The following is a 9,709-nucleotide window of genomic DNA, read 5'->3' on the forward strand; positions in this document are numbered from 1 at the left end:
ATAAATATTTTGTAACTCAAAACATAAAATTTTTGACTTTTTTTGCAAAATCAAAAACTTTGTTGACTTTTTTTTTTCAAAATGGACCCTTTTTTAATCTTTTTTTTTAGGTCAAACAAAAGCTTAGATATTATCCTTGAAGACCCTTTTGGTCGCTTAGTGGGATGCGAGTGGGATATCTATCAAAATAAATATTTTTTAACTCAAGACTTACAATTTTTGACTTTTTTTTTTGCAAATACGATTTTTTTTCCAAATGGGCCCTTTTTTAAAATTTTTTTTGTAGTCAAAAGAAAGCTTAGGTCCATTCCTTTAAGATATTTTTAGTCCCTTAGTGGGATGCGAGTAGGATATCTATCAAAATAAATATTTTGTAACGCAAGACATACAATTTTTTAATTTTTTTTTGCAAAATCAAAATTTTTTTCCAATATGGGCCCTTTTTTAATTTTTTTTTTTTGCTCAAAAGAAAGCCTAGGTCCATTCCTTTAAGATATTTTTAGTCCCTTAGTGGGATGCGAGTGGGATATCTATCAAAATAAATGTTTTAACACAAAAATTGTATGTCTTGAGTTACAAAACATTTATTTTGATATATATCCCACTCGCATCCCACTAAGCGATCAAAACCATCTTAAAGGAATAGGCCTAAGCTTTCTTTATAGCAAAAAAAAAAATTACAAAAAGGGCCCATTTTAAAAAAAAGACAAAAAAGTTTTTGATTTTGCCAAAAAATCAAAAATTGTATATCTTGAGTTACAAAATATTTATTTTGATAGATATCCCACTCGTATCCCACTAAGGGACCTAAAAAATCTTAAAGGAATGGACCTAAGCTTTCTTTTGACTAAAAAAAAAATTTTTAAAAAGGGCCCATTTTGAAAAAAAATTCGAATTTGCAAAAAAAAAGTCAATAATTGAATGTCTTGAGTTACAACATTTTTATTTTAATAGATATCCTACTCACATCTTCCTAAGTGACAAAATAGGTCTTAAAGGAAAAGACCTAAGCTTTCTTTTGAGCAAAAAAAAATTTTAAAAAAAGTCCCATATTGGAAAAAAATTTCGATTTTGCAAAAAAAAAATAAAAAATTGTATGTCTTGCGTTACAAAATATTTATTTTGATAGATATCCCACTCGCATCCCACTAAGGGACTAAAAATATCTTAAAGGAATGGACCTAGGCTTTCTTTTGAGCAAAAAAAAAAAATTAAAAAAGGGCCCATATTGGAAAAAAATTTTGATTTTGCAAAAAAAAATTAAAAAATTGTATGTCTTGCGTTACAAAATATTTATTTTGATAGATATCCTACTCGCATCCCACTAAGGGACTAAAAATATCTTAAAGGAATGGACCTAAGCTTTCTTTTGACTACAAAAAAAATTTTAAAAAAGGGCCCATTTGGAAAAAAAATCGTATTTGCAAAAAAAAAAGTCAAAAATTGTAAGTCTTGAGTTAAAAAATATTTATTTTGATAGATATCCCACTCGCATCCCACTAAGCGACCAAAAGGGTCTTCAAGGATAATATCTAAGCTTTTGTTTGACCTAAAAAAAAAGATTAAAAAAGGGTCCATTTTGAAAAAAAAAAGTCAACAAAGTTTTTGATTTTGCAAAAAAAGTCAAAAATTTTATGTTTTGAGTTACAAAATATTTATTTTGATAGATATCCCACTCGCATCCCACTAAGCGACCAAGTAGGTGTTCAAGGAAAATATCTAAACTTTATTTTAAGAAAAAAAAAAAAATAAAAAAAAATAGCGTATTTTAAAAAAAAGTCAAAAAAGTTTTTGATTTCGGAAAAAAAATATTAAAAATTTTTTATTTTTTTTTTTAAATATTTGTTTTCGAAAGATCGAAGAAATAGCTATCTATACTATTTGGAACACATTTTGCTAAGAACAATAGGTAATAAGTTACATGGATAAGAAAAAACCCCTGTTTGACCAAATTGTCAAAATTTTACCCCCTATAACTCAGAGAGTTCTCGACCGATGTTGTTGAAAAATTGTGTCTGAGTTACTATCCAATAGAGCTAACCTTGGTGCAAATTTCATCCCGATCGGAAGACATCGATTTCAAAAGTTGGTTCACTTGACATGAAATCCCCCATATATACTTTGTGGGTCGCAAATGCGAGCAATTTTCTATAGATAATTTGTATCACAGTAAATGTGAGGAAAATTTTCTATTTTATAGAAAATTTCTGTCCCATTTACATATGTATATTGCTCTAAATTAAGTTAGCAACAAAACATCTTAATTGTATAAAAAAAATTTAACTTTATTCTTTAAAATGCATTTTTAATAACGTCTAAATTGTTTCTTGAATTTATCATAATGATAATCATCGGTAGCCCTTTTAACGCCATTTGGCCCAACTTGATGATGAGGGTTTTGAGGCTGTTGTCCTTCAGCGCTAGCACCTTCTGCAGGTTTTCTGTGTTGTTGGAATCTACGTTTGGGATCATTGTTTTCCTCAATATTAACTAAATATCAAAAAATATAAATTTATAACTTATTATTACACAAAACAAACTCTATATAACTTACATCGATTGTGCTGCATGAAATTCACAGCCATATTTGTGGGCACAAACTGTGAGGGACCATCCTTTTTATTCTTCTGATCCTGCAGCAATTTTTGTTTAGCTTCCTCGGTGGCTTCTATATTCTTAATTTTAGCATCAATGCCCAAATCAACTTCTGGTATACCATTTAACATTTGATTAGACAACATCTCCTCCGAGCGATGTGAAGAAGATTGCCGTAAATGTTCCGGCAAGGCAAATAAAGCAGCTTCTTCTGGTGTTAAATACTTTTGAGGATCTGCTCCCAATTCGTTTTCAGGATTGGATTCAGCTACGCCTTTACGTTTATGTAATTCTTGTTCAATGTATTTCATCATTTCCTCATCTTCATCACGTTTGTTTGTTTCGGCAGAGAATTGTGTGCCAATGCCTACATCATAAGCATCTTCTGATTCTTTAACACCGCCCGCTTTAAGAGACTGCATGTTAACAAGACCACCTGTTTTAACATTGAAGGGGTCTTTGAGGGCAATCTCTTCTTCGGGAGCTAATTTTTTGCCCAAAGCCAGTCCTACTATACTAACACCATGAGGTCTTTCACGCAATTTTTGTCTTTCTTTTATTTCCTCTAAAGATATGCTAAATTATTAAAAAAGTTAATTATTTATTGTTTGATACAAATTAAAAATAAACTTACGGTTCTTCCTTGGGTTCATCATCAGAATTCCTTCTTTGTCTTAAATTTTTACGCACTTTCTTTTTAAAAACTATTTTTTCTACCTCATTGGTGTCTATTGATTCCTTTACCATATCTGCCATTTTTGCAATATTATTTTTTTTACAATTTTCTTAATTTTCTTGTAAATTGTTTACTTTTGTCAGCATAAACAAACTTTTTTGACATCTGTTTATTTTGCCAACAGCTGTTACATAAAATAATTCGTATATTAACTACCCTGTTAATGTAATTGTCAAAAATGTGTTAGTAACAAAAACTTGGCATTACCATTTGTTTTGTTACATAATTTTAAAACTTGGCCTCACTTTAAACAAGAACTGTCAATAGTTGATCACATAACCGCAATTTCCTACAAGTTTTTGGTAAAATATTCATTAATTTCTAAATAAAAATTAATTCATTTGTTATTATTAATTAAACAAACTTATTTCTTAATAGTGTCACCAATAAAGTTCAACAAAATGTTCGCTCCACGTTTGTTAGCAAGACAATTATGTCGCCAAGCTAATCGTCGCATGTTTTCTGAAGCCGCACCAGCTGCTGCTGCCACCGGTGCCCCAACTTTAACGCCTCCTCCCCCACAGGGTTCTGATAAACCTATCAACCCCAAATTGGAAGGTATTGTCAATAGCATAGCCACCCTCAACCTTTTGGAAGTTTCCGAACTCAGCGCTCTTTTGAAAAAGAAGCTCAACCTTCCCGAAACCGCATTTGTACCACAAATGGCTGCTGGCCCTGCCAGAAATGCTGCTGCCGATGATGAAGAAGAGGCTGCTCCCAAGAAAGTACAAACTTCCTTCAAAGTCAAACTAGTAAAATTCGATGAGAAACAAAAGGTAGCGTTGATTAAGGAAGTCAAGAATTTGTTGGAAGGCATGAATTTAGTGCAAGCCAAGAAATTCGTTGAAAGTGCCCCCACATTGGTCAAGGATGATATTCCCAAAGATGAGGCTGAGAAATTAAAGGAAGCTCTTACAAAGGCCGGTGCCGTTATTGAAATTGAATAAATCAATCAATTTTTGTTAAATACCATAGTTTTTTAGTTTAACTATTGCTAATAATTTTTAAATCGATACTAAATGGAAAATGCCAGATATAAGTTGAACTTGTTTCGGTTGTTTTTTGAAATACAAAATCTAAAAAAATTTAGAATGGAAAGTGATTTTTTTTTTTGGTTAAAAAGAAACAAACTGATGCGGTTTATTTTACAATTTGCATTATTTGAGAAAACGCACTTTAGATATGATAAATCTCTTAAATAAATAAATATATTTCATCTAGTTGATATTTTCAGTGGAGAGTTCTAAATTTCTGTCTTGGACAATTTTGACCAAATTTATAGAAGTGTTAATAATGCGCCAGAAATTTAAAATTACAAAATCATAAATAGGCAACCCAAAGAAACAAGCTGAAATTAAATATTCGAAAATAAGCTACATATACATAAAATTTATTTTTAAAAAAATTTCCTCATAATCCGATCCGATTGGCGATCCAACCTAACCCATATTATCTACAACTGTTAAAATTTGCGAATTTATCCTCATTTGGCGTTTATTAGTATGTAAATTTAATATTTGTGATTTGAAATATGCTTGAAATTTTATTTTTTGGTATCAAATTATGCAGGCATGTCACAAACTTTGTTCTGAATGGTTTCAGTTCCTTAGTTTTTATTCCGATTTCGCATTAGATTCTTCAGATTTTAATTTGACAGCATTTTATATATTAAAACAAAAGTGGAGGTTTTGGAGAAATTAATTAACAATTTACAAAGAAAATCCACTTTGAAAACTGGGAGTGGTTAATTCCGAAAAAATGTCGTTTTACTTTTTCCGAACAAGGGAAATGCAGAATTAATTCCACTTTCCATCAGAATGGAATTCTGTGATAATGGGTTATCGATGTCAAAAAATGTTTATATTTGAACATCTATAATAAACCAGCGGACCCGGCGAAATTTAGAGTAATAATATGTACAACATTTCGCATTTTCCGCAATTTTCCATGATTTACACTAAGAACTTTCTATTGTTTGATTTGGAAAGCCATTAAGAAATAATAATTTAAAAATTTCATACAAAAACTCGATTTTCAAATTTTCCGAAGATTTTTTTTCGTTAAAAACCTACTTGAAAATACGAACAACTGACAAAAATTTGCCCAGCCGTTCTCATTTTATGAATTACTATACATTTATAGTATAGATAAATAAAATAAAAAAAAATTTTATTAGAATTTTTTTCAACATTTAATTTTTTTTTTAAAATATTCCTACTTTGACCCAAAATTTTAAATTAACCGTTATCCGATTTTGCTCAACTTTTTTCCATTTGATTTTTAAAGCTCAGGAGTGTGGAAAATCGTAAAAGTGCAAAATAAGTTCCACCCTACTGTATCCAAGGTAGGGTTCCTAATTTTCCGGACTTTTTTCCTTAAATATTCTTTTACCAGCATTTTCAAAGAAGTATTAAATAACTATATTTGGTTGTACAATGTTGGTTCAACCTTTTTCAGGTTTCTTAATTTAATAGTGATTTGTTTAATGTTAGGCACTTTAAGGACCTCATTTTGTAAAACGAAGCGTTCAGAAACGTAAGCAATTTGTATGAAGAATACTGGGAAAAGGGTTTGAAACTTGAATATTTTCCATACAAAATTTATTTAACGTTTGTCGTTTCGTTTTATAAAATAAGGCCCTAAGAACACCAATTGAAAAATTGTATTTGATTGAAAATAATTCGGTTATTTCAACAGTAATGCTTCTTTGTCAACTGACTACCTGTTGCTGGAGGCGAAAAATCTAAGTATATAATGGAATTAATTGTTTATAGTAAATAAGAAAACTTGTTCGGCCCCTGGTGGCAATGGCTGCCGACTACTGATTTAAAATCTCATAATTTTAAAACTCATGAGGAGCCACAGAACAAAAGGTAGTTTTTTGAAAATTTAAAAATTTTGGGAAATTGATTTTTCAATTTCCCAAATATAAAAATACCAACAAATAAGTTTGTAAAAAAAATTCGAAAAAGTACCTTTTGTTCTGCGGCTCCTCACGTGTGTGTACTTTTTTCACAAACAAAAATATCTATCATTAAAAAGTTGTACGGGAATAAAAAAATAGTTTGTTGGTAAGAATTGACTGAAATTTATTATTGGGGGATAAGCTAGTTCCTATGGGCATTTTACTGGTTAATTAGGCCAGATAATCAGAAAACATTTTCCCAAAAGGCTTTAGAAAACCGTTGGGGTACCAGCTGTAAAAATCATGAGGTCATCACTTTGCAGTTATTCTTGAAATGTCTACAAATCACAGACTGCCTACATCGAAAAGTCTTCTAGTATGCCTCTGTTTTATATGAAAGAACAATTTTTCAATTTAAAAAAATAAATCTTAAAAAAACTTTTAAAAAACTGCAAAAATATAAATAAAAGATAACTTTGTGCTAAAAAAATGGAATGAATCTACATAGAAAATACCTGCTATTGAATTTTGTATGAAGTTGTAAAAAAACCATAAAATGCTCCATTTCTTTTGCAGCATTAACAACATCAATATGATGATAGGTTGGTTCTTTCTTTATTATATGGTTAATTAGTATGACGCTGATAATTAAAGGCGCTCGACTGTCGTGCGACTATTTAGTTTGTGATATTTGAGAATTTCATAAAGTTCAGCTTTCATTTTTTTAAAAAACACTTTCTATTTGGTATATTTTTAGAATGAATTTGAAGGGTAATATGTAGGGCAATGCTAAAAATCAATTTCTTTGAAAATTTAATGTATACAGAAATGCAATTGATATGTTTATTAGAAATACTACAGTTATAAACAAAAATTCAAATGTTCTTATAATTATAAGATTTCCTTTTCGTATCCTTCTATCATCAAAGTTACTATAAATTTACACAATATCTTGGTCAATGTCGAATGCAGTGTTCCCAATTTACCGGAATTTTTCTTTTCTCAAGAACTTTTTCTAATCAGAATGGCAATATCCTTAAATGTTTTAATGTAAAGTATCTCAAAAAATCTCCGCCTACTTGAAATGTCAATTTTCCAGTTTTAAATAAACTTTTTTCTGATATTTGGGTTGAAATCTGCTAGAAACAATCAAGTTAGCAAAATTGTTGTAATTTTTTTACTACGTAAATTGGTTCTAAAAAAATTTGTGCTTAACAAAACGTACAACACTAGTATAAAACGAAAAAAAGTATACTATATAATTTCTATGTGTAATTTGTTTATATATTAGATCAGGTTTAAAATCATTCATTTAAAATATTTTGAGTGAAATATTTTAGCCTTTTCTTCGCTGTTAATCCAGAACCATCTTTTGGTTCTGAATTCTTTTGCAAAATCTACTTTTGTATATGCTTCCGAATCATCGTATGCAATAGAGGGAATTCCCCTTTTTCGTTTTATTCACATTGTTCAAATTGATTGTTCAAAAATAATCGAAAAAATTATGCTTATAATCCCGGATAATAGAGGTAATTAGGTTAATCGATGCAAAAAAATTAAATCGATCCAAAAATATTTAAATTTTCTTTCCCGGTTAATTGATGTTGCCGGTTAATCGAATAACGGACAATCGAGGCCTCACTGTATATTGTATTTTCGAAATTAAACTGGCGGCCGACTTACCGCATTCGATATCGAGTAAAATGTATAGAAATTTTGAAAATTTGAGAAATTTTTTTTTTAGAAATTTTAGGGAAATTTTTGTCTGGAAATTTCGGGAATTTCTTTGCACAGATAAAAGAGATTCGTTACGGTTTGTTGCAAATCGAGTGATTCCATTATTGTACAAATTATCAAGTACGCGAACACATCTATTGTATTCACAAACTTAATGCAGCAGGAGAAAAATATGCAGCTGATTATATAGCTGCTACAATTTTCGTGGAAAAATTAAATGAATTCATATCAATTAAAAAACTCACCAATGAGATAATGGAGATGGAATTGTTTATCTGAGAGCAGTTTGCCTTAATGCTGAAAACGTTATTGTGAATGTTTGTCTACCAAATTGGACGATATTGATCCAACTGATGGATCAGGGTGAAATATAGAGCCGTAAATGTCATTATCGAAAAACTATATGTATTAAAAAACTACTTAAAATTGGTACTCAATTAACCGGGAAAATTGATTATCCAGAATGCTCCCGGTCCCGACCATTACGAATAATCGAGATGTCACTGTACCTATTCTAGTAATTTACAAAAAAATCTTTTCAGGAATTCTCATTTGAGGTTTGTTTTATGAAAAATATTTAGATTTGGATTTTAGTTTGTTTTATCACTTCATTTGTAGTTGGAAGTCACTGAAGAGGCCAGACATAAGTTTGGAAAAAAAATTTAAAATAAATAGGTAACAGTTTTTTTAAATTTGAATATAACCTCCAAAATCAAATAAGTATTGTAATTATTATTATGCCTATTTGTTCGGTAATCAGGAATTGCAAATGATAATCAATAAGTATAAACGTAGATATGTATTTCAAAATCAAAATTTATCACTTTCATTGAATCGGTTAATAATCTTCACGTGTGCACAATATCTATTCAACCATGAATTAATTTTGATAATGCTAAATATAAATAAAAATTTACTCCAAGTAAAACAATTTTTTCTAATACGACATTTGATAAAGATAAATAAGAAGAAAATAAAATAATGATAAATACTATCAAATGATATTATCCAACAGGGTAAATATTTGTTTAAGGAATTGTATACTGCGATTTTTTAACTTTCTATTTTTCTTACAAAAAAAAAGAGAAAAAAAAAGAAATTTCAAAAAAATCAATTACAATAACAAAATTATAACGACATGGTCCTATGGTATAGCAAGTGAATTTGATTTCATTCGGTTTTGGGACGTATTTTTTAAAAAAAAAACAGTTACGATAATTTAAACAAGAAAAACATTGTAGGTAGTAAGAAGTGGTAAGATGAGAAATAATTCTGCACAACAAACAAATAAAAATATGAATAACACGAATTTTTATTTAAATCGTTATTTGTTCAAATTATTAGGGACTACCAACACATACACACTCAATAGCGTATATCTCTGCTCTATTTCTTGATCAATGGCCTTCTTATTGCTTACTACTCTCTCATCATACCATATTTACTCGTACTGTTGTTATTGTTTGTTGTTATTATTTGTACCATCACATTCATAATTATTCAGATGATTCAAATTATCATTGGTAATAAATATGTACGTGTATGAAGATCAAGTAGTACCTACGTACTTATCAGAGTTGAGGAATTTTGTACAATTGTACATTTTTTTGGACAATTCATAACCGAAAAGTACAGAGTTATAAGTTAAAAGATCAGTAAATAGTTTGGAAGTTCGGTCCATAAATGGCAGATAGCCTCAATTACACAAAAGGAATCACATAACTTGTAGTCCCAAA

General features: G+C 29.6%; 2 protein-coding genes across 2 annotated transcripts; one reads left to right on the forward strand and one right to left on the reverse strand.

Annotated features, from left to right (window-relative positions):
- Positions 1-2,264: 2,264 nt before the first annotated feature.
- Positions 2,265-3,377, reverse strand: LOC135954097 (splicing factor C9orf78). The gene is made up of 3 exons (XM_065504161.1): positions 3,230-3,377; positions 2,555-3,171; positions 2,265-2,490 (listed from the first exon to the last, which is right to left on the reverse strand). The coding sequence occupies exons 1-3, from the start codon at positions 3,349-3,351 to the stop codon at positions 2,306-2,308; spliced, it is 924 nt and encodes a 307-aa protein (XP_065360233.1). The 5' UTR covers positions 3,352-3,377; the 3' UTR covers positions 2,265-2,305.
- A 163-nt stretch (positions 3,378-3,540) lies between these two features.
- On the forward strand, positions 3,541-4,423 carry mRpL12 (mitochondrial ribosomal protein L12). Its single transcript, XM_065503520.1, has 2 exons — positions 3,541-3,633; positions 3,710-4,423. The coding sequence occupies exon 2, from the start codon at positions 3,733-3,735 to the stop codon at positions 4,276-4,278; it is 546 nt and encodes a 181-aa protein (XP_065359592.1). The 5' UTR covers positions 3,541-3,633; positions 3,710-3,732; the 3' UTR covers positions 4,279-4,423.
- The last annotated feature ends 5,286 nt before the right edge of the window (positions 4,424-9,709 follow it).

Source organism: Calliphora vicina, chromosome 3, assembly GCF_958450345.1.
Source record: "Calliphora vicina chromosome 3, idCalVici1.1, whole genome shotgun sequence".
NCBI lineage: Eukaryota > Metazoa > Arthropoda > Insecta > Diptera > Calliphoridae > Calliphora > Calliphora vicina.

Excerpts from the sequence above, each read along its gene's own strand:
- LOC135954097 (XM_065504161.1), bottom strand. The coding sequence starts at position 3,351 with ATGGCAGATATGGTAAAGGAATCAATAGACACCAATGAGGTAGAAAAA. Across the intron at positions 3,172-3,229 it reads GATGAACCCAAGGAAGAACC|CATATCTTTAGAGGAAATAA; the intron begins GTAAGTTTATTT and ends TTAATAATTTAG. Across the intron at positions 2,491-2,554 it reads TTTCATGCAGCACAATCGAT|TTAATATTGAGGAAAACAAT; the intron begins GTAAGTTATATA and ends TTTGATATTTAG.
- mRpL12 (XM_065503520.1), top strand. The coding sequence starts at position 3,733 with ATGTTCGCTCCACGTTTGTTAGCAAGACAATTATGTCGCCAAGCTAAT.